Genomic DNA, 27,090 nt, shown 5'->3' with positions numbered 1-27,090 from the left:
ATAATTGAGACGAGTTTTCAGAACCAAATCTTGGCACTGCTTACCACAAATAATTATCAATGTATTTCTAGGTATTTTTTTTTCCCGGCGGGTTGTTATATAATTTGTATTTTTATAATTGAAAAATTGTTGAATTGTAGAAGAATACGATTTGCACTTGTAATGATGGAGATTTATATGAAAAAAGTGTATAAATCCGCAAAATAAAATTAGTTTTGATTATGTTTTCGCCCCAGATTAGGCCCTGTCATTGTGTTTTTGGTTTAAACTTTATCAAACCGAGTACGTAGCTCAGCGTCGAATTATAGAATGATTGAGCGATAGAATAGGTTGATGTCGATATCATCAGTCGTGTGACATTTTTATGGATTATCGCAGCACACGCCAAAGACTCAGAGAATCTCTGGGACGAAATTTGAAGCCCAGAGCTCTGGAATACGTTCGGCTCCAGGTATTTTTTTTTTAAATTTCCAGCTTTGTTGTTTTAAAAAAATTATCTTAATACAAATAGACTGTTAGTATGAAGATATCCGTCTTCTGGGTTGTTGCGCCGTGTAGTCTGGTCGATGTTAACCAACGTTTCAGAGGTCATACTGCCTCCATCATCAGGGCGATGAGTATGAAGATTTCTGTCTTCTGGGTTGTTGCGCTGTGTAGTCCGGTCGATGTTAACCAACGTTTCAGAGGTCATACTGCCTCCGTCATCAGAGTATGAAGATTTCTGTCTTCTGGGTTGTTGCGCTGTGTAGTCCGGTCGATGTTAACCAAAGTTTTAGAGGTCATACTGCCTCCATCATCAGAGTATGAAGATTTCTGTCTTCTGGGTTGTTGCGCTGTGTAGTCTGGTCGATGTTAACCAAAGTTTCAGAGGTCATACTACCTCCATCATCAGAGTATGAAGATATCCGTCTTCTGGGTTGTTGCGCTGTGTAGTCTGGTCGATGTTAACCAACGTTTCAGAGGTCATACTACCTCCGTCATCAGAGTATGAAGATTTCTGTCTTCTGGGTTGTTGCGCTGTGTAGTCCGGTCGATGTTAACCAAAGTTTCAGAGGTCATACTGCCTCCATCATCAGAGTATGAAGATTTCTGTCTTCTGGGTTGTTGCGCTGTGTAGTCTGGTCGATGTTAACCAAAGTTTCAGAGGTCATACTACCTCCATCATCAGAGTATGAAGATATCCGTCTTCTGGGTTGTTGCGCTGTGTAGTCTGGTCGATGTTAACCAACGTTTCAGAGGTCATACTGCCTCCATCATCAGGGCGATGAGTATGAAGATTTCTGTCTTCTGGGTTGTTGCGCTGTGTAGTCTGGTAGATGTTTATCAACGTTTCAGTGGTCATACTGCCTCCATCATCAGGGCTGTGAGAACCTCAAGTCTTACAGACTGTTAGTAAACATCGTAACTTCTAATATAGGCTTGTGTTTATAATGCCAAACATGTTTCGAGCAGTTTTATGGGTACTGTTGACAGGAAACTCGTTTCTAAACCCAAGAAATTAATACGTCTGATTGTCTGTTTCCGAGCTGTTTTTAATCACTTGCGTCTACTTTAGGCATGGTTTTAAAATGAGGCCTCTTTAGCGCATGGATTGTTATTGCAATGAATAAACATTTTCGTCTTGTTTATGACCTGTGTCTACAGTGATGATATGACGTCACGTGCTGACTGATTTTGTCGTCTGTCTTTTGTTGTGTTTCGTGTTCAATATTATGTGATTCGGTACTTAGATTCAAGAATCAAGCCGTAAATACTCCATTAATGAGTGATATGTCTTAGGTGTTCGTGGATATCTTTCTTGTACTTTTAACATTCACGGATTCGCTGCTTTAAAAAAAAATATATACATATATATACATTTTTATAGATTTTTCTGTAAAGTTACAGAAATAAAAGGGTGTTTGTATGGCTCTTAATAATTAATAGCCCTACAAATGTTAATAATTCTTAAAAAAAAAGCAAAATGATTAAAGTTTAAAGTAATTGTAATTATTAATCGTGCGTAAGTTTACGAATGAATTAACGTTAGGTTTTTACCAAGATAACGAAGTTTATTATTTGATTATGGGATCTGGGTAGAAGGCGTGTTACATGTGCTAGACCCGCCCTGTCGGTCGTGGGTTGACAGAATGAACTCGGAGGAGCTAATGCAGGCTTCAAAGCACCACGAAAGACGTAGAACAGAGCGTTAAATTTATTTATACGTTTGTGTGCCTGAGTGAATTTACAAGAACACGTGCTATAATAGCCGGAATTGTAAACAGTCAAACTCTAAGCGACGAAAGACGAATGTCATGGCTGTTCCTCGTTCCCTTTGATTGTGACACTTTACGGTGGCTCAATCGATAACCACAGGCAGGTGTAAGTTTTGTTGTCCAGGGATATACAGGGTGTCCCAGAAAGACGTATACACAAATTCAGTGAATGAAATAGACATTTTAATATATGTCATCACTGGTGATTCGTGGCACAGTTTAAAAAGGTGAGCAACGAACTTACAAGGTTAATATTCGTTGTTATAATGTATTGGGACATTCTGTATGTCCTCCTTTCAAATTACGCACAATGACCTGTTTTTGTTTTCATAAAATTTTAGGAGGTGATTTTTTTTAAAAAGGAAGTGAGGTTTTGTATGGTTCTTACACTTGCACAGTATTAATATAGCAAGAATATGCATTGAAATATCAAACATTATACAACGTCAGTAACGGACATCAAAATAATGTGTTTTAATCTGTTTTTGGACAAGAAATATTATTTTTATTACTGAAAATAGGATTATAATTTATGTAAATGGGTGTGAAACTTGGTTTATCACAGGGGAACAAATGGAGGGTGTTTTTAGTATAGTGTAGTGTGAAATAATGTCTATGTAGTTTCGTTGCTGATAAGAACACAGCCCAGCAAACTGTATTTTTATTTTAATGACACGTTTACATAACAATATTACAGTTCTTTATAGATCTCTTGACAACTGTTTGTGTAAATCTTACAAAGTTTATCTGCTGGGACCTGTGTTGATACTTGAACAAGGTCGCTATCAGGATTTGTATAGGACACTATCTCCTTTGTTTTGTTTTTTTTCGTTATTTTTCTTAGATTATCCATAATAGAACAGTTTTATGTCGAAAGCAGTAGCAGGACATTATTTCCAAGTCACTTAAAGCATTTGAAACGTCCATCATCAGAGCGGATCGCCCTGATGACGCAAAGCTACTACCTACAAGACAGCCATTTTTCAAAATACAACAAAATTGTTTCAGAATTAAAATGGTTTAGTTAAGATTATTTTATTGTAACTGGGGAAAACAGCTTTGTAAAGACGTAAATATTTTTTAACTTCGTGGCTGTGACTGGTGAACCGTTTGAATTTGTGATAAATTTAATCTGTATTAATAATTTGTAAGAAGGATTTATTTTAAGCTTTTAAAAGTACGGAATTATCTGTCCTGGATTTCGGAATTGTTCTCATACGTACCTATGTACGTCGATGTTAAGGACGGTAAATATAACTTAGTAAGTTCATTTCTACGTCTGAACGCACGCTAACAGTTGTCTCAAAAGTACGCCACCCGGAGTTTAAACACAAATACTTCTTTGGCTGTGTTTAGGGAAATATCGGTTTGTAGTGTAGTGTATTCCTGTCGCTCCAAGTTAGTGGTTTGATAGTTTGACGTAGTTTCTTCGTATGTTTCTATTTAATAGGTCGTTTTAACAAGAATCAAGCCGTTTATTATTGAACATTATTTCCGAATTGAGTCGTGTGAAGCAGGTAAACTGACATATCAGGCGCATTTCTTATAATGGCGCCCTGCCAAATTAAAGTCTCCCATATTTTTTGACGTGTTAGTCAACATCTTGGCAATGTTTCTGCGAATGTGTTGAAACTGGTTGAGGTATCTCTTTAACAGAGTAGAGTGAACACTTTCAAAATATGTTGTAATACGTAATTATAATCTTGTACGCGTTATATAACATGACTTTTGTATCTACGTGTTTCGATATGGAGTCTTACAGAAATGCAGACGTACGTAATAGTTCTTAATTAATTTACTACAGTTAAGTATATATTAAATCTTGTCCGTCTAATCACAATAAATTCTTATTAAATATTAAAATATTACAATAATTAACATTTTAAAATATTTAAAATATCAAATGATGTTCTTTATCGAAATATTCGATTTACATTAGACCATGAAAAACATGTGAAACATGAAAAATGATGGTCTAATGTAAATCGAATATTTCGATAAAGAACATCATTTGATATTTTAAATGTTTTAAATATTTTAAATGTTGAAATGTTAATTATTGTAATATTTTAATATTTAATAAGAATTATTGTGATTAGACGGACAAGATTTAATATATATACTTATTATATCACAATATGACGCAACTTTACCATCTTAGTCATAGAGTTATTGATCTTAATATCTGTGTCACCCTTTATTAAGAATGGGAAACTAGCGGGACTTTTTTACTCCATTCACACACAGAAGAAGGCAATGGCAAACCACTTCTGGATCATCTGCCAAGAACGTATATGAACAGGTCCCAGTCCGAGAAGAGAAAAGGATGGAAGGATCCTGTTCATATGGACCTGTCGTTAGACAGAACACTAAATAAATAATAAATAAAATCTTAAATTGGACTGGCATAGAACCAGGTTTGGTGCATAATACGAAACATGCATGTTGGGTAGGCTAAATAATAGGGGCAGGGTAACCAAACCATTTTTCAGTTGAGTTAGCGTAGTGTATAATGTGTTGCGCACGACTGTACAGAAAGGTTTTTTTTTCTTTGTATCTGCTTGTATTTGTTTCTACAGCTATCAATATAAGTCATGTTAAACAATTGCCTGTCTACCAGGTGGAAAGATATCTTCCATTTTATCTATGCATTGGTAGATCCAGGGTTCGAATCGTAATTCTTAGGTGGCAATGGCAAAATTGATGTATGTTTTTGAGTAATGCATAATAATAGCAGACATTATATTGAGAATAGACTTCGTTGCAGTGTGATATTACTGTCACGTACTGCTAGGTCTTTCTTTTTATTTTCTTTGATTTCTATTCTCCTTTCCGTGCGAGACTTAACGGAAGTCGTGATGAATGTTACAATGATTATAGACGGTGAAGTGGGGATACAGATAATCAGAGGTTTGACTCCAGAGATCAATTACATTGACATTTTTTATTGTTCTCTTAAATTATAAAGGCAAACAAGTAGGTTGTAAACTGACAAAATCATGACCAATACCTTCGAAACAGTGCATATGATACATTATATTACATTTTAATATTATTGCTAATCTATGCTATGACTTTCAGACTAAAAGAAAATGTCAACTTCTTTCCCGTGAATATGTTATTATCTACGTCTCTTGCACGATCTTGTTAAAATCAGTGCTATTTAATGCAAGATTGAAGGTTGTCCTCTGGTACCCGATTAATATTATTATGAATCTTTGAACGCTCACTACATGCACAGATACTAAATTCCGCGATGTACAGTCTATTTTCGTAATTATTCTCTGTGCGAACATAACATAAAAATAATAATTTTTAATGTTTTCAGTTTATTTCAGGAAGGAGTCGGGTGTAGAATTGATACTTTTGCTAGTTTGTAGCTATCCGTGTGCTAATATTGATTATCCCACTTATATACACATAAAATGAATCGATTAATATTTCAATCGATCAAAATGTTACCATTATTTTTATCATAAAATGTCAGTAATTTTATTCAGTAGTATATTTATTTATTTCCGGCAGTACACAAACTTAGTTGTTAAAATTGGTGTTATTAAAGCTAAAACTTTAAAATTTGGCGCTTATAATCGCTATTACGATGTTACAATTTTAGCGCACATTATTTTATTTTATTTTATTTTATTAAATAACACCAATTTTAACAACTAAGTTTGTGTACTGACGGAAATAAATAAATATACTACTGAATTAAGCACAAACATGACGCATTTAAACTACAAAAGTAATTTTATTATTGAATAAATAATGATTGCGTAATTTTTAGATCTGCAGACGCAATAAACTGATACGTAGTGGCTTCAAAATTGGATAGTTGCCAGCTCTTAAGCCATATATGAGGTTGTCTTACAGCTGCTGAAGGACAGTAAATATACACATAGATTTACCATAATCTACTCATATTTCTACAATGCGATGCACTCAGTTTAGTATATTGGATATTTTTCATGCTATGTTATCCTAGTGATTCCAGAATTTTTAAGTCATAATTTGTGTTAGGCCAGTGTTAAGTTATAATGTTCGTACGCACATGTGACTTCACCCTAGCATTCTCCCAATGAACGTAACCTTTGACATTCCATACAGCTCGTCTAATGGTGTTAATGTTTTGCTAGTGAAAGTGAAACCAATAAATAGGTGTATATTTATTAACATTTTATCGATTCACTTAATTTTTTACATTTCAATTTAGCTTCTCGGTAAAATTTGTAATCAAATCTAAAACTTCTTGACGATGGTGAAGAGTCAATTGAATAAAAATTTACTTGGATATTATCCATCGTCTAGTAATAAAACGTAAAAAACGTAAAACGACGTTTCGGAGATGGGGATTAGCTCTATCTAGTGGGCCCAACTGAGTAGGAACCTGAAGACGGAGATAGAGCCCCATCTCCGAAACGTCGTTTTACGTTTTTTACGTTTTATTACTAGACGATGGATAATATCCAAGTAAATTTTTATTCAAAATTTGTAATGTTTTAATGAATTTAAGGAGTGTAGTTAAATGGTAATGTTTGCATCAGAAAAATTGTGTTAGGTAAAATATCATAATTGTCTTGGAAGTTGTTAATCTAATTAATACAATTTAATTATTCGTGTTTTTTCCCCGTCTAATCACAATTGTATATAAATAAAATTTATACATAAGATATTAAAATATCATTTACATATTTGGTACATCTTTTTACTACATGTTTCGGTTACATTGAACCATCTTCAGGTGTAAAGTTAAAAGTTAAAAATTATAATCTTATAAACTAAAACTTAATTATGGTTCAATGTAACCGAAACATGTAGTAAAAAGATGTACCAAATATATAAATGATATTTTAATATCTTATGTATAAATTTTATTTATATACAATTGTGATTAGACGGGGAAAAAACACGAATAATTAAATTTTAATTCACAATATGACGCAATTATATCAACTAATTAATACAGTCAAGCTGTGAGTGGTTAATCGCTCCGTTTGTTGTTATTATGAAATTACTGTATAATGACAATGAAATTTGTGGTGTTTTTGGTACTGTTTGGAATAATACGTCTAATTTTCTTAGTAGTGTATAATTTAAATGTTTTTGTATTATATATTTTTAACGCAAACATTAGTCGAATAAATACGAAAGTAAGGTACTATGAAGAAGGAAAACAAAATAGAATACATTACTTTTGTTTCCATCGAAGATTTGTGATTAAAATCAACGACTGAAAAGAAAGTAATTAATAATTTATTCGTTGTAGTCGGACTGAAATGTAACAAAGTTAAATCAGTCTAATGCAAGTAATGCAGTAACATCGAAGTAACATAGCGTGAAGCATGATTCTAATTAGCGTTCATTTATCTCCGTTCACTTTAATTTCAATGGACACAATGAGAAACAAACAAACAAACAAACACATTTTTCTTTTCACTTTTGAACACTTATTATTATCCAGAATATGTTTCGGCCATGTTTATCACTAACTTCTATCTGTATATATTTTTTTTCTATTCGACTTTGTCCGTCGTCTAGTTGTTATTAAGACCACAGCGTTTCGGAAATTGATTTTACTTCCATCATCAGGTGAAAGGGGGAACAAAATTATAATCTATTAGGCCCCTTAGTCGAGACTGTCATATCTGGACTGCGGCCAGGTCTGGGTTCGAGACTAGTTAGATTAAAGTTCGAAACATAATTAGAATTTATCCTCCTTTCACCTGAAGGCGGAAATAGGATCAACATCTGGAACGTGGTGGTTTTAACAACATATAGACCCTGAATAATATTGGTATTGGCATAGCGACTATAATCGTGAAGAACATTAAAAATTACAGTTCGTAAAACATTATTTTACTTAGGAGCAATGCCTACAGATGGAGGTACAGATTCGGTGACCTTCGGCTACTAGGCCTGTCGTGTAGCCCTTTAGAGCTTATTGGTAACTATATGTACCAGCTACTTTAAGGGTTATTGACTTTGTTTTGAATTTGTGGGTTTCGCATGTTTCTCACTGTAAACAGCGATCATTTCCTTAATCAGCGTTAAACATTTGATCTTTGTAATGGTGAAATTTTGTGTTTTCTTTGAGGTACGGACTGAATTCTTAAATAATATTAGACGAGCTTCGGTTTCAGATTGGTAAGATGAAAATTAATGACGAATCAGACTGATGTTGAAGTGAAATTGCTGTGGTTTATTTGAAGTTAATAATTATTCCGTAGTTTGTCAGGAGTAAACTATAAGAATTGTTAACCGGAATAGATTGTTTCTTTCCAGTGACAGTCACCCCGGATACTTCGAAATAGAAATGACGAAACATAAGATAGCAGCAAACGATTCCATGCGTTGAGTCAACAGTTCAAAATTACTTGAACAAAGATCTAATAATATCCTCTCAAGATGTCTAAAGCTTTGTCAGCAACCGTCAAACATATCACTTCAAGTACAGGAATTGTAAAAATTATAAAAACAAACTTTTATGTTATTTCAGCATGTAAATGGTTTGATATACAAGGAAAGCCATAAAACCTTTATTTTTATGTCGTGTTCAGAAAGGACTGTGGCTCTTGTCTGCCTGTTGTTGTGTTTTCTGTACCAAGACTAGTCGTGTTTCTACTTGCAGTCTGTAGCAGTCCGCCTATGATGCAGTTTGCGAAGATCGTATCTTCAAGAGTTCTTGAAATTCCGGTTTTATTAATAGGGTTTATGGTTTAAAGGAACGAACCTTTGTTTCTTAATAGTTTTGTATAACTGTATATCGTTGTTCATCTGTATGTAAAAAAATAATTATCCGACTTTAAGTAAAATGAATATAAAAGTTTACCGTTGTAAATGAAATAGTTTTGGTATTTGCTCTGACGTCATTAATGCCATTGTGGTTGGTGTTCGACACGTGACGCGGAAAAACACTGGCGCCATTTAGAATATAAAAAGTTTCAAGGAAATTGTCGATTTTTATCTTAATGTTTTTAAATCATTATTAATTAGCAATTGCTGATGTTTATTAATCTACTTCCGTCTTGCTTGTCAATCGTTTAATGCATCAGACGATCTCTGTACGTTCTACAATTGTAAATATTATAAAATTTACTTGGTCACATTCTTTGGTGTTCAAAATTTGAATTAAATGAAAAATATTGTATATAGGATTTTGCGGAATCTCCTGTCATTTGAAAATGTTAACATAAAAACTTGTATAGAATGACCTTCGAAGGCGACATAAAGGTCCTTGTTTGCCTTCCACTCTAAACCTACGTAACTGTTAAAAATGTCACGGTCAGTCTGTGTACGTAGGCTGTGGATGTAATGGTCTCTTATATAAGATTATTATCACCTTTGTATACCTTGGTTTAGGCGTGTGATGCTGAACGTTATCATTTACTGAATCTGTAAGAATATAAAATATTTCGTGTAGTCTGGTAAAAGTTTTCTGACCTCTCAGATATATTTTGTGCATCCATTAGCAGGCCATTATCGCCCTGATGATGGAGGCAGAAGGTACATCTGAAACGTCGTTAAGTTTCTACCAGATTACGCGGCTTAGTAACCCAGTAGAAAGCCATCTTTATAATATTATAATTTATGTAGTTAATGAGATTTTCCATTAATATTCTACGTGCTTTAAACTACTTTCTTAATATAAAACAAAGATAAAACGTCACATGGAGTGTAATTTTTGAAATGTAAGCATCCTGGAAGTAAAATCTCCATGATGTGGAACTTTGAAGAAATCTGCAAGTCGCTTATGTTTCTTTGCTTACAGAAAAACATTATTTTAATATTGTATCCGTATTCAGTAATTCAGTTTGCTTCATATTTTATTTAGGTTTTTATTTTATCAGAATGTTTAGAACCTTTCTAGTACAGTAATCAATACTCTTCTGCAAGCCAATGAATTTCCTATTAATTTATTAGACATCCTGCCCCCTTAACCTGATGAACTGAACCATTTTTTCTGTCGATATCCCATTAGGAAGACTGATTAGCCGAACCATGATGTGCGATATATCGATTCCCAATGTTATCGACCTGGAAGAAGTCGATATCATAGAGACGAGCCGTTAGCTGCAGAATGAGTGACGTGAGATATATGAATTGTGGCCACAAGCTACCACTTGGGGCGCTAGTGGTGCTGCTGCTAATTACAAATGCAGTTCCAGCTTCTCCTCAGGTGTTCGGTGGAGTCCCCATCATCGACGAGAAAGGTGAGTAAGTGATAAATAAATGTTTGCATCAGCAAAACAAAAGTGTGAAATTATGCTGGAAAACATTAGCTAATCAAGATGTTATAACGTGCGCTTGTATGTTAGGTTAGGTTAGGTTAGGTTAGCATGTTACGTCATCACCTTACTCGATGTTACTGCAGTATTTTGAAGCTTGTAAGGGAAACATTTGGGACATAGATAATTCCTATCAATAATGTTTGGGTGCCCTGCATGACTCAATGAAAAGTTTCACCCAATTTATGGGAATTTTACTTTACTTTTACAGGTTTATTATTACGATTAGTTTGACTTGTCTCCGAACTTTGTCGAGTTGTTGGCACTCCTGATCAGTAATTAGTGGCCTTGTAATCCTGGGGGTCTCGGGTTCGATTCCCGGCGGTGCCCGAATTTATAACTTGTGTTGGGCAAGGCCGTGGTCTGGGCAACACGGAGTTTTCCTGCGTGGCATCCCAACAATTACTCCATTCACACACAGAAGAAGGCAATGGCAAACCACTTCTGGATCATCTGCCAAGAACGTATATGAACAGGTCCCAGTCCGAGAAAAGGATGGAAGGATCATGTTCATATGGACCTGTCGTCATACAGAACACTGAATAATAATAAGATGAGGTGGTCTAGCAGTTAGAACGCTGGCCTTGTAATCCTGGGGCCTCGGGTTCGATTCCCGGCGGTGCCCGAATTTATAACTTGTGTTGGGCAAGGCCATGGTATAGGCAACACGGAGTTTTCCTCCGTGGCATCCCAACAATTACTCCATTTACACACAGAAGAAGGCAATGGCAAACCACTTCTGGATCATCTGCCAAGAACGTATGTGAACAGGTCCCAGTCCGAGAAAAGGATGGAAGGATCCTGTTCATATGGACCTGTCGTCAGACAGAACACTAAAAGAAAATCTTTTTCCATTTCTGTCTCTGCTTATACAGGTTTCCGGAGAAGTTATATTGTTGCAAATATTTTTTTCTTTTCTAAAACAAAAACTTCTTCGTAATAATACAGTAAATTTTGCCTTTTAAATTCTCCGTATTGTTTACCACAGATCTCCCCCCTCCCCCCAGCGCCCATTCCCCCCCCCCCTCAGCACTCGTTGTTCTTCCTCCCCTCTTCCGTTTGCTGATTTCCGAGTCTCCCGTCTTTATTTTATTTTACATTTTCTGTATTCTCTTTGCTGGAACTTGTTAACATACCAGCGTAATGGACCAAGTACCCAATAGGAAGCCTCTGAGAAACGTCGACGTGTTTCAAACATAAATGCTCATTCATTGTTTAAAACCCCTAATTTTTTTTGTAAATGAACATTCTTCTTCAAGATTGATAAATGATAGTTTGCTTTTGTGTGAGGGTATTATTTTGTGCTGTGAAGAAAACGAGTCTTAAAGCGGCGTCCATTATGGTCGATTTTTGCTTGCATTGTGTGCCATCTGTTAAAGAGAAATTAGGCTACAAAGAACGAGCTCCCAGTACTAAGTGTTATAGTCTCTAGCCATGCGATTCGACCATCAGCGCGCCTTTTAAAAGACAGTGAGCAAAGGAGACTTGAATAAGTTATAACATTCGATTTAGAATGCTTGTTATAGATGGTGTTGGATATTTGTATGCATGGCCACCTCTAATGCTCGACTTTCTAGGAACTAAGCAACAATAAAATATAATGGCGTTTTAACACCAGAAATTCAAAGCATTTTTATCTGTTAGACGTGTGTTTTGCAGAGAAGGACGAGGGAGGTTGTGTTCATTATGGAAAATTTTGTTTCTATTTTCTTTTAAACTTAAATGATAATTTCAGTATTTCAGGATATGTAATTGTGCTGAAACTGAGTTGAAATTAAAAAAATTTATACCGCTGTTAAATATCTTCAATAAGACATTTGCTCATAAGTACAAGTGGACGGGACGTTGTAGTTGTGAATTTCGATTTCTTCTCGAGGTTAACCGCCTTTCTTAAATACAATCTCACCCATTACTAGAAAGAAATATTTACGTGGGCCAGATAACATTCTGACTCGTCTCATTACATTATCGTGTATTATGAAACAGTATTATGTACAAACTTTAGAAGTTGTTTATGATATTTAATATTGATTGTGGCTAAACACTAAAGAAACACTTGTGACGTACTATAAACATTTAAACCTAGTGGTAAATAAATGTAACACTAAATTTTGATTTTACCAAACTCTGTAACTAACAGTGAATCTATGATATTTGTGTAATTCCAAGAGAAAAAACAGCTGTTATTTGAAGAATGTATTTGTATTTTATCTTTTTATATATTTTTTCTGAGATAAGAATCGAATTTTTAAATGTTATTTAATCGAGCTTCGACTTCAGGGGCCATCTTGGAATAGATTTCGTGGTCTTCGGCTGTGTTTAAGCAATTGATGAGATTTTTCCTAAGCCCCAAGTTGCCACTACAAGCTCCGTGCAGCGTTCTCAAGAAAATTATGTTTTTCAACCTGTTATATTGAGAAATTTCAGAAGGCGTGAAACATTGGGCCGATAAATCATGGAGGGGAAAGGATCATATGAAATGTGAAGTAATTAATTGAAAGCTTACAGCGATTATTTTTGAACGCCATAGAAATAAACCATTTCATTACGAAATTTCATGTTTTCGTTGTGCCGTTAGCGTGGCATTTCACGTTAAAGAGCGTCTATTTCGGGAATTGTTATGGGAAGAATAGGGAAATTTTAGTCCTTCCTAGCGTCATTACCGTCTAGCCTCATTAGTGAATGCTTTGGGTAACTATGACAACAGAATGTCAGCCATTTCATCATCATTTCTGATGTCCTGTCTTCTCTCTCTCTCTCTCTGTGTGTCCCCTCCCCCATTCTACCTTCTTTTGTCAGGACAAACAATATACAATCTACTGTCGTGATAAGGGAAGGTTTGACTGGCATTCTGCAGATGTCACTCTCGTCGTCAGACATTATTCTTCCGATGTTGGTAACCTGGAAAACACAATAAATGTAATACATCTTCTTTAATTTGAATTTCGAGGAAGCTTTGTATGTTCCTACTCAAATCCCGAGGTACGGAAGCATAGAAGCCCTATTTATCTATTCCCCCATTCCTTTAATTGCAAGTAATATGCGATACGATTTATATTTGTTTAAATATTGTCAGTCTAATCACAGTAAAATTCCTATTAAATATTAAAATATTACCATAATTAAAATTTAAATATTTAAAATATATTAAAATGATGTTCTCTATCGGAATGTTCGATATTTAATAGGAATTTTATTGTGATTAGACTGACAAGATTTAAAAATAGTATTAAAATATATTAAAATTGTCCGTCAATCACAATAAAGTAATATAAGATAATTAAATGGTTAAAATATTATCCTTTGTTCCGTATCGAGTACTCGATTTACATATGGAACATTCTCCATTTAATTATCTTATATTACTTTATTGTGATTGACGGACAATTTTAATATATTTTAATACTATTTTTAAATAAAATCACAATATGACGCACCTACAATATCTTATATCTGACAAGATTTAAAGAAATATATATTTATCACAATATGACGCAAATTTATCATCTCATGGATACGATTTATGTAAAGTTTAATTACATCGTCTCCCACGCTTCTTAATTGCACAGAGAAATATTTAAATAAGTGTTATTTAATTCATTTTTCTTAATATAGTTCAGAAACCTGACGCCATTGTCAACACCCACCTCAGGGGTTTACAATTACTCGATATTGGTATTACTGATAAATGGAATTGAAAAGTTTGTACGTTAATTTTTTTTTTAAAAGAGAAAGCAACTTGTTGACACCACAATCTTAAATTCATTTAGGAAATAAAATAATATCAACACTGGGATCGAATCCCACTCGAGGCATGGAGTTTTGTCCGCGTTGTGTCACTTTGTATAGGTACAGGAGTTAGGTTAGGCCGACCCGCTACACGAGAAGTCTTACAAAATGTCTGAAAGGATTAATATCTTTATTGTTTATTGTGCGTTGAAACAGGTCATGTGACCTTGGTCTTGTCCGTGAAAGTTGCAGAAGAATAAGAAGGGAGTATATAAAAGTTATTAAATTAATTATTCGGTTTTGTCCGTCTAATCACAATTATATTTAAAATTTAAAATTTACAAATAAGATAATTAAATTATCATTTTATGTTCCACATCGAATAATCGATTTACATTTGGAACATGTTATTCGATGTGGAACATAAAATGATAATTTAATTATCTTATTTGTAAATTTTAAATTTTAAATATAATTGTGATTAGACGGACAAAACCAAATAATTAATTTAATATTTGATTCATAATATGACGCAATTATACTATCTTAAGTATATAAAAGGTCGATAGAAATTAGGTGTGTTATGTCGCAAATGGTTTATGTACGAGACATCACATTTTTCTCAGTTTTATGGTTATCTTATGTATGCGGCACAGTAAAGCTAAAATTCTAAATGCAAATAATATGTTCGAAGTTGGATGTTGTCCAGGAACAGCCTTAAGTAAACTCCTTGTTGACTTTCTTTCCGCGTGAAAGTGGGTACTTTCTTTAACAAATGAATAACATAAATATTTTATGTAGACTACGGTATAGCTTTAATTCTGACGATCAAAAGTTGATGTTTCGCTGAAACATAAAGGAATGTTCCGACATGTGACCAGGAAATTTATTTTTACGCGGAACTTTGACATCGGTTCTGGGGCCCACCCAACCTCCTATCCAATGGGTACCGGGGTCCTTTCCCGGGGGTAAAGAGCGGTCGAGGCGTGACGCTGACCACTGACCCCCATCTAGTGCCGAGGTCAAAAATGAGTAGGAACTATACCTCCCTCCCCCCAAATGACTAACATGGCGTGTAGCGGGACTGCTTTACTTTGCTTACTTTGAAATTTTGCAGACTTTCAACTTAAAATGAATAGGATAGGCGTAATGTTACTGCTGGGAAGTCATTGGATGTTAAGTAGAAACATGTAGGATTTGATGACGGAGGCAGTATGACCTCTGAAACATCGGTAAACTTCTACCAGACTACACAGCGCAACAACCCAGAAGACAGAAATCTTCATACTCATCGCCCTGATGATGGAGGCAGTATGACCTCTGAAACGTTGGTTAACATCGACCAGACTACACAGCGCAACAACCCAGAAGACAGAAATCTTCATACTCATCGCCCTGATGATGGAGGCAGTATGACCTCCGAAACGTTGGTTAACATCGACCAGACTACACAGCACAATAACCCAGAAGACAGAAAGCTTCATACTCATCGCCCTGATGATGGAGGCAATATGACCTCTGAAACGTTGGTAAACATCGACCAGACTACACAGCGCAACAACCCAGAAGACGGAAATCTTCATACTCATCGCCCTGATGATGGAGGCAGTATGACCTCCGAAACGTTGGTAAACATCGACCAGACTACACAGCGCAACAACCCAGAAGACAGAAATCTTCATACTCATCGCCCTGATGATGGAGGCAGTATGACCTCTGAAACGTTGGTTAACATCGACCAGACTACACAGCGCAACAACCTAGAAGACAGAAATCTTCATACTCATCGCCCTGATGACGGAGGCAGTATGACCTCCGAAACGTTGGTAAACATCGACCAGACTACACAGCGCAACAACCTAGAAGACAGAAATCTTCATACTCATCGCCCTGATGACGGAGGCAGTATGACCTCCGAAACGTTGGTAAACATCGACCAGACTACACAGCGCAACAACCCAGAAGACAGAAAGCTTCATACTCATCGCCCTGATGATGGAGGTAGTATGACCTCTGAAACGTTGGTTAACATCGACCAGACTACACAGCGCAACAACCCAGAAGACAGAAATCATCATACTCTGATGACGGAGGCAGTATGACCTCTGAAACATCGGTAAACTTCTGCCAGACTACACGGCGCAACAACCCAGAAGACAGACGTCTTAAGTAGAAACATTTTTAAAAGGCCTACAACCAGGCATGTTTTGTGATAAATGTTTACGGTTGTTTTAAACTTAGCAAAGTTTTAGCTCTGAATCATTGGTGCGTTTTGCCTTTCCACTCTGGATAACGTGAATTTCATGCTGGAAAGTTTGACCCTCCGAGTTCAATTTCTTTACCATGTGGCTTATTTAATTTGTGGGACGTGTGTGTGTGTATATAAAGGAGACTGTTAACCTCTGATAGATAAAGAAACATGGGAAAGTGTGAATGGAGTATGTTCTTTAAAAGAGACCGCACCGCGGATGGTGGGCTGCTGCTGGCATAAAGCAGCTCCTTAGGTAGGTCGTTGTATCTTGGGTGTACCCAGGGAGATACAGGATGCCTTCCACCTTAACCTTGGCTCAAAGCCAATGCGAGGTTTTGACAAGAGGCCAAGACGCTTTCACACACTCCACTTACACTCCGGTGTCTGAAGAAACCGGTTGCAACATTTGCATCGGCTCTGTCCACAGTTTACACCGATGTATCAATTTAATAACTTCCATATTGTTTTTTGTATACATTTTAACAGCACGTCTATTTAAAATTCAATACATACACACACGTGTTGTTAATGAATAAACAATAATAACTTGTATGTTAATCGAACACTTCTTTTGTTATGATACCTTTACTGTTATGAATAAATGATGAACCCTTCTTTGTGTTGAAAATAATATAGTTTATTGTAGTGCCATCTTTGTACGTCGCACTGAAACTATAAAATTTCTTTATAAAGTTAATTAAATGTTAAAACGTCTTCGTGGAGACATTAGTAAGATTCTTGCCAAAACACAGACTCCGCCAGACCCCACCATAAGCGCCACCACAGCCTCGTTTGAATTTCTTGCTACCAGAGTCGCCACTGGTAGAATTTAAATTCTTTTTTCCGTATCGCGCTCTTGTAGAGTCAAGCATGACGGACATTGGCTATTATATTAGGAGCTGATAGGAATACTGTTTTTTCTTTCTCTTTATTAATAATAGTCATTAATTTATTTTACATTCTTTAGGGTTGTGATATCTCTAGGGAGCTACATGCGCTTTAAATCCATAGAAAAGCAAGTCGTGATATAAATTCCAAATAAATATATGTATATTTTAATATTTTCCGTCAAATCACAATTCGATCATTCGATGCGGAACGTGATATGATATTTTAAATATTTTATATATTTTATTATCTTATTGTGATTTGACGGAAAATATTAAAATATTAACCTAATTCACAATATGACGCAAATATACTACCTTATAAATATATGTATATTGCTTATTTTCTGTAGAATATATATCAGTACACGAACAGCTGTTTTTCAGGGTTTCGTTTTAGAATGTATACCAGGCATGACATTCGAATTGTTCCGCAAAATTTTCCTTTCAAACTTTCAGTTACTGCAGTAATTAACTATATAACTTTTGACAGAGCTTTAAGCCTTAATCACAAGGTTCTTTTGTGTTTCTGTATATTTCCTGCTATCCTCTTTGTAACTTTTCTGATTGATGATGTGACAACGTATATGAACTTACACGCCCCTTACGTCTCATGTGTTTTGATACTGGCTGTACGTTATATACAGAGTTACACATGAAATGTATATAATTTTACTGCAACATTGCTCGTGAACTAAAAGCCACAGAAATTACAACTTAACAGAAGTTTAATGAGGCACCATAAGTAGCCTGGCAGATACCATACATAATCATGTACGTACCGTCATGAGGAATGTTGTACCCTTAGGAGCTTATATTATGTCGGTTTCCACATAAGGGGAACGTGGCTTTATCACTGGAGACAATTTGGCTGTAAAAAGTTAGTTTACATTTATATAAAGAAAGCCAGAGCAAAATATATAAGGAACTTCATTGTGACCATTGACTTAGATTCATGAAACCACGTCTACTACTAGTGACGTCATTTTAACAACTGTGAGTGTAGCGCTTCAGGTGGAAATGTTTTGAAACTTACGCGGCACGAATTATAAACTTCAATTCAATTAATTTATTTACGTGTTTGCCAACAGCAAGAAGCCAATAACAGGCAAACACTGATAATACATACAATAATAATAAAATAATAATGGATAATAGTAAACAAACGGATTAACTAAACTTATTCATGTACAGTATTAAATATAACTGCCAAGCACAGGCAAACCCAAAATAGAAACAATATTATACAGAAAGAAAAATAAATGAAGAAATATAAATAAAAACAAATAATCCACCTAGGGAACGCTAATATAACTGTAAAATTTTAAAGAATATAAAAAAACAGATAACGAAGCTAGATCATCTATCAAGCCAACCTATCTAGATCATTTCCCTTGTTGAGAACGATCGCTCAAGGGAGACAATGTTTACGCTAAATACGTCCAAAAATTTACATACGTCATTTGCAGCGATGACGCACCTCGCTGAAGGACTATGTCTTAGTGCACTGCTCACACTAAAAGTAGAAAATTCTCTTATTTGCCTCGCCGGCACACGTAAACCAACAGCGTCCATAATGGAACGGCAATTTATTTTGCCCTTAAATACATTAATAAGAAATAACGCATCGAGATGTCGTCGTCTGGAATAAAGTGTTCTAAAATTTAAAGTAGATATGAACAGTTCATATTTGCGGGGATATTAAACTGGAAAAATCGGTAATTGCACAAACTGGCAAATTTTCTTTGAATATTTTCTAATTTATTAGAATCTGTCTGTGTAAGATTATTCCAAACGACCGAGGCATACTCAAGCTTTGACCTAATTAAAGCATTATATAAAACAACAAGGCTGTCTAGAGAGGAAAAATTATAAGTAATAAAACTTTGTCATATAGATAAAATAAATGCGTTTAGTTTTCATTCCTCTGGCGCTTGGTTCATGAGTAATGTTACATTAAAATTGTATATATTTGTCCACACCCTGTATATTGATTTGTTGTAGTTTTGTTCCTTTCGATGCGTGGTAATCCGCTGTAACTGGTTCGGCATGTGGGCATTCTACATGTACTTTTGCATTTTACGCCCCGCCCGTCTGGCCTACACATGTTGAAATGCAGCTGAGTAGATAGCGACATTCATTTTTGTCATTTGCCAGACAATCTTGAAGTTTTTAAAGAGTTGTCAATATTTGTATAGTATTACTTGCTATTAATAGAATTTCGTGTCTTATTTTCGTGATCCGCGAGATTTATCATCTTTCCTTATCAGTTTCTCTGGAGCTCAGTGTCCATTAGTATTTATATTTTAATCGTTGTTTTTTGTATTTATTTGTGATGTGTTTATTTTAATAATTTTAATCTGTTGGTGTATAACTTATTTACCATGACCACGTAAATGTCGCTGTAGAATATACATATTAAATTTTGACGATTATCGTTTCAGACATATTTGTTCTCAGTGCCTGAATGTTTATGTGTATTTTATTTATTAATATGATAGCGGTGTTAAACGTGCTATATCTCCATTTTTTTACACATTTCGGACCTGTATAGGACCAAACTTACAGTTCTTTCATCGTGTAAGTATCGATTCTTATGACGTATTACCCTGTTAACCTTGATTTGACCTTAAAAAAGGATCGATTCTTGTAACGTCATCTGGTAGTTATTATGCATACATTTACATTGAAGGGATCGTGGTAGTTTTAAACAACCTCATGGTTTGGTATTCCATGATATAAGAAAACCAGTCTGTTCAGACATCCGCTTGGTTATGAGATCCTATGTTGAAAATTTCACCTGCGTTCAGATAAGTGAAAAGGCTTCTCGCTTTCGCTGTGTTTTTTGGGCGTAATACCGCATTTTGACAGATGCATTGTTTGACAGATTTGTCAATACCACAACCAGCCATATCTTACTGTCTGTCGTAAAATATTTATTCTGTTTCTGGTTCACTCGCGTTAAATGTTTTCTTGAAACGAATGATTTTATCTTAAAAAAACATTGCGTTTTCTGATCTCGTAATTTGTTAGCTTCTTAACGGATTAAGATCTTTTGCTCTATTCTCATGCATAATATTATATTAGATAGAATAAGTTATTTTTATTCTATAGTTTAGATATCTTCAGGACTAAGTATAAAGTTGAAAAGACATTGTGTAGTTACATTGAAGGGTAAATTCACTTGTATCTGCTTTCATTACTGAAGGAAACCAGACTACATAGGGTTTATTTTATTTTTTTTATTTAGTGTTCTGTCTGACGACAGGTCCATATGAACAGGATCCTTCCATCCTTTTCTCGGACTGGGACCTGTTCATATACGTTCTTGGCAGATGATCCAGAAGTGGTTTGCCATTGCCTTCTTCTGTGTGTGAATGGAGTAATTGTTGGGATGCCACGGAGGAAAACTCCGTGTTGCCTAGACCACGGCCTTGTCCAACACAAGTTATAAATTCGAGCACCGCCGGGAATCGAACCCGAGACCCCAGGATTACACGGCCAGCGTTCTAACCGCTAGACCACCGTGGCTGGTTCCATGGGTTTACAGTGTTATTATGTGCGTGTTACTTTAAATAACTTCTTGATACATTTTCATTAAAATAGTATGGACGCCATTCAATTCGTGACTACGACATCCTTGTTACGTTTAATTACCTGTCATCAAGAATTCGAAAATGGTGGACGTGTTAGCAACCGAGAAAAAACACCAGCGCCGCTCTTGGATTCAAGAGTTGTGTGTTGTAAACCAGACACTAAACCCAAACTTTTATTGGGGTCTCGTTTCATTTTGATCTTGGAATTGCAACATGGCGGTCACGAGAATTCTGTGATTAGATTTCTGCGTGATGTCAGCTTCGGACGTGATGTAGCGACAGATCGTAAACTTGGCATAAAATTCTTTATTAATTAATTTATCTTAGAGATAAAAGTATTGCGACAAAATTAAAATTTTGAGGTTATATTTCAACAGCGATTTTAATGAAACACTTTATAGTAGTGTGTATTATTTACGATATCAATGAGCTTTATAATTAAACACATATTATTGTTTAGGAAAAATTGGTGTTATGAGCTACACCAAGAAACGTATTGTTTTTAAAGCATCAGTATTTATTCCACTTTAAAAAATTATAATTATTCTGAAATCGTTAAGCAAAAATAAACAGAGATTGTAAGTTAGTCTTTTAATGCAGTATTTATCTTCTCCAGACTAAACTTATTTGTGAATGCTTCTAAATTGCTATATTTATTAATATTTCGCAGGTGTTATTATTAGCTATAACTTGGATAATGTTGGTAATATGTGTCGTCTCAAAGAAAGAATGTTTTAATTTGAATGTGTATAAACAGTAATAGTTAGAGTGTAGTAACATTATTTACATGTTAAAATTTTATTTTAAAATATTTCAAGTGCCTAACACCTTGTTGAAATAGTCGGGTATTGGTGATTGCATCTGATTCCGCGTTTCTTCCACCTCGCGACTTTAATGGCTTCGTGTGAATTTATTACAAGTGTTGTGACACGAAACATTATGAATTTTTATTACTCACCTGTGGCACGACGTGCATACAAAATTTCAGCAATATCCGACCATCCATGGTTTATTTCGAAAATTCATGCGCAGGTTGCCATGTTCAGTTGACTCGGATTACACCTGTTGGGTTAGGTTAGGTTAATGGGGCATCTGCGCAGTAGGTGATGCGCAGTGACGTGATGCAAGATGTTTATGTTAAGGCATCATATGTGTTCTATTATCGATTGCTGGAAATTAAAAACTCAAATATTTCAATGTTCATAAATTATTGAACAATCTTGTGTTTGACCCACTACCATAGCTTTATACTTCAAAATTTTTACATTGATTTCATTCTCGTTGACCTCGAATGACTCTTGGCTCACGACATTTAAGCTTGATTTTACGCAATTTTAGTTGTTGCCTTCCATGTGAGGTCTGCTTATGCGTAAGTACCACTAATAGAGATGTTAAAATTTTATTTTAAAATATTTCAAGTGCATAACACCTTGTTGAAATATTCGGATATTAGTGATGGTATCTGATTCCGCGTTTCTTCCACCTCGCGACTTTGATGGCTTCGTGTGAATTTATTGTAAGTGTTGTGACACGAAAGAGTATGAATTTTTATTACTTACCTGTAGCACGACGTCCATTCAAAATTTCAGCAATATCCGACCATCCATGGTCTATTTCGAAAATTCATGCGCAGGTCTCCATGTTCAGGTGACTCGGATTACACCTGTTGGGTTAGGTTGGGTTAGGTTAGGTTAGGTTAGGTTAATGGGTCATCTGCGCAGTAGGTGATGCGCAGTAGGTGATGCGCAGTAGGTGATGCGCAGTAGGTGATGCGCAGTGAGGTGATGCAAGTTGTCTATGTTAAGGCATCGTATGTGTTCTATTATCGACTGCTGGAAATTAAAAACTGAAATATTTCAATGTTCATAAATTATTGAACAATCTTGTGTTTGACCCACTACCATAGCTTTATACTTCAAAGATTTTACATTGATTACATTCTTTTTGACCTCGAATGACTCTTGGCTCACGTCATTTAAACTTGATTTTACGCAATTTCACTTGTTTACTTGCATGTGTGGTCTGTTTACGCGTAAATACCACTAATAGAGATGTTAAAATATCATTTTAAAATATTTCAAGTGCATAACACCTTGTTGAAATATTCGGATATTAGTGATGGTATCTGATTCCGCGTTTCTTCCACCTCGCGACTTTGATGGCTTCGTGTGAATTTATTACAAGTGTTGTGACACGAAAGAGTATGAATTTTTATTACTTACCTGTAGCACGACGTCCATTCAAAATTTCAGCAATATCCGACCATCCATGGTCTATTTCGAAAATTCATGCGCAGGTCTCCATGTTCAGGTGACTCGGATTACACCTGTTGGGTTAGGTTAGGTTAGGTTAGGTTAGGTTAGGTTAATGTGTCATCTGCGCAGTAGGTGATGCGCAGTGACGTGATGCGCAGTAGGTGATGCGCAGTGACGTGATGCAAGTTGTCTATGTTAAGGCATCGTATGTGTTCTATTATCGATTGCTGGAAATTAAAAACTTAAATATTTCAATGTTTCTAAATTATTGAACAATCTTGTGTTTGACCCACTACCATAGCTTTATACTTCAAAGATTTTACATTGATTACATTCTTGTTGACTTCGAATGACTCTTGGCTCACGTCATTTAAGCTTGATTTTACTAAATTGTATTTGTTGACTTGCATGTTTGGTCTGCTTACGCGTAAATACCACTAATATAGTTGTTAAAATATCATTTTAAAATATTTCAAGTGCATAACACCTTGTTGAAATATTCGGATATTAGTGATTGTATCTGATTCCGCGTTTCTTCCACCTCGCGACTTTGATGGCTTCGTGTGAATTTATTACAAGTGTTGTGACACGAAAGAATATGAATTTTTATTACTTACCTGTGGCACGACGTGCATACAAAATTTCAGCAATTTCCGACCATCCATGGTCTATTTCGAAAATTCATGCGCAGGTCTCCATGTTCAGGTGACTCGGATTACACCTGTTGGGTTAGGTTAGGTTAGGTTAATGAGGCATCTGCGCAGTAGGTGATGCGCAGTGACGTGATGCAAGTTGTTTATGTTCAGGCATCGTATGAGTTCTATTATCGATTTGGGATATTAAACACTCAAATATTTTATTATTTTCACAATATAGAACAGTCTTATGTTTGAGTCACTACCGTAGCGTTACGCTTCAAGGAATTTAAATTATTTACCTTTTGTTAACCTCAAAAGACACTTGGCTCACGTCACTTATGCAGGTTTTTCCGCAATTATGGTTGATGAATGCATTTGAGGTCTGCTTACGCTTAAGAAGAATTAGTACATATGTCAAAAGTTTATTCTATAATGTATCCAGATGTTACAAAGATTCGTCTTGTCAGAAATATATATATGCATACATTTGCACACAAACGTCACATTTAGACACGTCCAACCCCTGTGAATCAGGTACATGTGGAGTTTACTTGGCTGTCACAATAGGAAACACACTCCTCTTTTGTGCAGACGTGTAATGTCGAAAGTTGATTCACGGAGTTTAATGTCACATCTCTGCAATTCACACGTACACATACATTAGACCAAAGGTGAAATGTCTCCATCTTGCATACGTCACTGGAAGGGAACCGTCCTCTCGTCTTCACTCTACGAAGCACAAAGTACTTTCATATATATCGCAATAAAATAAATGTTGCTAATTATCCCGATGAACATATTTGTTGAGTACCGACATACGTAAGCTTGAAATTAAGAAGGTTAATTACTCTTAGCTAAATTCCTAGGCTAACATTAAATCACGGAGACTGCACTGCCTCTCGACAAAATTCAATGACGACTGACTTTCACTTCCGGGGCTGACATCGATCTCACGTATTTGAAAGCTGATACACAGGTCTAGCCAATCAAATCGAAACACGTAATTTTCAGTTTAGTTTTTTCTCCGTAAGAGTTCGTGAGTTTGTGTGCCCTGATGTCAGCCAATCGCTGCGTAGGAGGTTTATTGATTTACCTGTCTGAAACACCACGCCATCAGCAGTCAAATTCGGAAACTATTTTTACACATGCTGCCATCTGTACGCTCCTTTGAATGCGTCCGAAAAGTTGCTTAATTTTCGCAAACGTTTTTAACTTTGCAATTCATATTGAATATTTAATTGTTTTTCTTGATTTCTGTCACTTGAATGTATTTATATTCAGTTGTAACACTTTTACTTACGTACCGTGAATTCTGTGCGCGAAACATTACGTATGAGTGTACAACGCGCTTAGTTAACCGTAGTCACTATCTGTTTCTTCGCCATAAAAATCTTTGAGCAGTCGTTTTGTGCATTTGTTAGTCTTTTGACGTATCTACGGGCGTATAGGCACCAGTTATAAAATATAAAGTTACGTCTTTGTGCATAATTCCTTGTTGATAAAGTCGGATGTTGGTGGCCGTGGCCGATTTAGCGCTTCTTCCACCTCGCGACTTTAATGGCTTCGTGTGAATTTATTACAAGTGTTGTGACACGAAACATTATGAATTTTTATTTCTTATCTGTGGCACGACGTGCATACAAAATTTCAGCAATTTCCGACCATCCATGATCTATTTCGAAAATTCATGCGCAGGTCGCCATGATCAGGTGACTCGGATTACACCTGTTGGGTTAGGTTAGGTTAGGTTAGGTTAGGTTAATGTGTCATCTGCGCAGTAGGTGATGCGCAGTGACGTGATGCAAGTTGTCTATGTTAAGGCATCGTATGTGTTCTATAATCGATTGCTGGAAATTAAAAACTTAAATATTTCAATGTTTCTAAATTATTGAACAATCTTGTGTTTGACCCACTACCATAGCTTTATACTTCAAAGATTTTACATTGATTACATTCTTGTTGACTTCGAATGACTCTTGGCTCACGTCATTTAAGCTTGATTTTACTAAATTGTATTTGTTGACTTGCATGTTTGGTCTGCTTACGCGTAAATACCACTAATATAGTTGTTAAAATATCATTTTAAAATATTTCAAGTGCATAACACCTTGTTGAAATATTCGGATATTAGTGATTGTATCTGATTCCGCGTTTCTTCCACCTCGCGACTTTGATGGCTTCGTGTGAATTTATTACAAGTGTTGTGACACGAAAGAGTATGAATTTTTATTACATACCTGTGGCACGACGTGCATACAAAATTTCAGCAATATCCGACCATCCATGGTTTATTTCGAAAATTCATGCGCAGGTTGCCATGTTCAGTTGACTCGGATTACACCTGTTGGGTTAGGTTAGGTTAATGGGGCATCTGCGCAGTATGTGATGCGCAGTGACGTGATGCAAGATGTTTATGTTAAGGCATCATATGTGTTCTATTATCGATTGCTGGAAATTAAAAACTCAAATATTTCAATGTTCATAAATTATTGAACAATCTTGTGTTTGACCCACTACCATAGCTTTATACTTCAAAATTTTTACATTGATTTCATTCTCGTTGACCTCGAATGACTCTTGGCTCACGACATTTAAGCTTGATTTTACGCAATTTTAGTTGTTGCCTTCCATGTGAGGTCTGCTTATGCGTAAGTACCACTAATAGAGATGTTAAAATTTTATTTTAAAATATTTCAAGTGCATAACACCTTGTTGAAATATTCGGATATTAGTGATGGTATCTGATTCCGCGTTTCTTCCACCTCGCGACTTTGATGGCTTCGTGTGAATTTATTGTAAGTGTTGTGACACGAAAGAGTATGAATTTTTATTACTTACCTGTAGCACGACGTCCATTCAAAATTTCAGCAATATCCGACCATCCATGGTCTATTTCGAAAATTCATGCGCAGGTCTCCATGTTCAGGTGACTCGGATTACACCTGTTGGGTTAGGTTGGGTTAGGTTAGGTTAGGTTAGGTTAATGGGTCATCTGCGCAGTAGGTGATGCGCAGTAGGTGATGCGCAGTAGGTGATGCGCAGTGAGGTGATGCAAGTTGTCTATGTTAAGGCATCGTATGTGTTCTATTATCGACTGCTGGAAATTAAAAACTGAAATATTTCAATGTTCATAAATTATTGAACAATCTTGTGTTTGACCCACTACCATAGCTTTATACTTCAAAGATTTTACA

At 35.6% G+C, this 27,090-nt stretch overlaps 1 protein-coding gene across 8 annotated transcripts in view; it reads left to right on the top strand.

Moving 5' to 3' along the window:
* LOC110833034 (inactive tyrosine-protein kinase transmembrane receptor ROR1) overlaps positions 1-27,090 on the top strand; it is a 227,107-nt gene that overhangs the window by 109,751 nt on the left and 90,266 nt on the right. For 4 of the 8 annotated variants that reach the window (XR_015536738.1, XR_015536743.1, XR_015536737.1 and 1 more), the window contains exon 2: positions 10,234-10,465. The exons of the other annotated variants lie outside the window; for them this stretch is intronic. Coding sequence is in view for 1 of the 4 variants with exons in the window: in XM_087354678.1 (XP_087210804.1) it covers positions 10,333-10,465 (133 nt within the window). In the remaining 3 variants the exon portion in view is untranslated. The remainder of the gene's footprint in view (positions 1-10,233; positions 10,466-27,090) is intronic. 8 annotated transcript variants of the gene reach the window in all.

This window comes from Zootermopsis nevadensis, unplaced genomic scaffold (genome assembly GCF_977971745.1).
Source record: "Zootermopsis nevadensis isolate Lab colony 2312 unplaced genomic scaffold, Znev_1.0 Znev_ptg000023l, whole genome shotgun sequence".
NCBI lineage: Eukaryota > Metazoa > Arthropoda > Insecta > Blattodea > Termopsidae > Zootermopsis > Zootermopsis nevadensis.
Note: the sequence above shows the minus strand (reverse complement) of the source record. Positions and strands in the feature narration are given on the sequence as shown.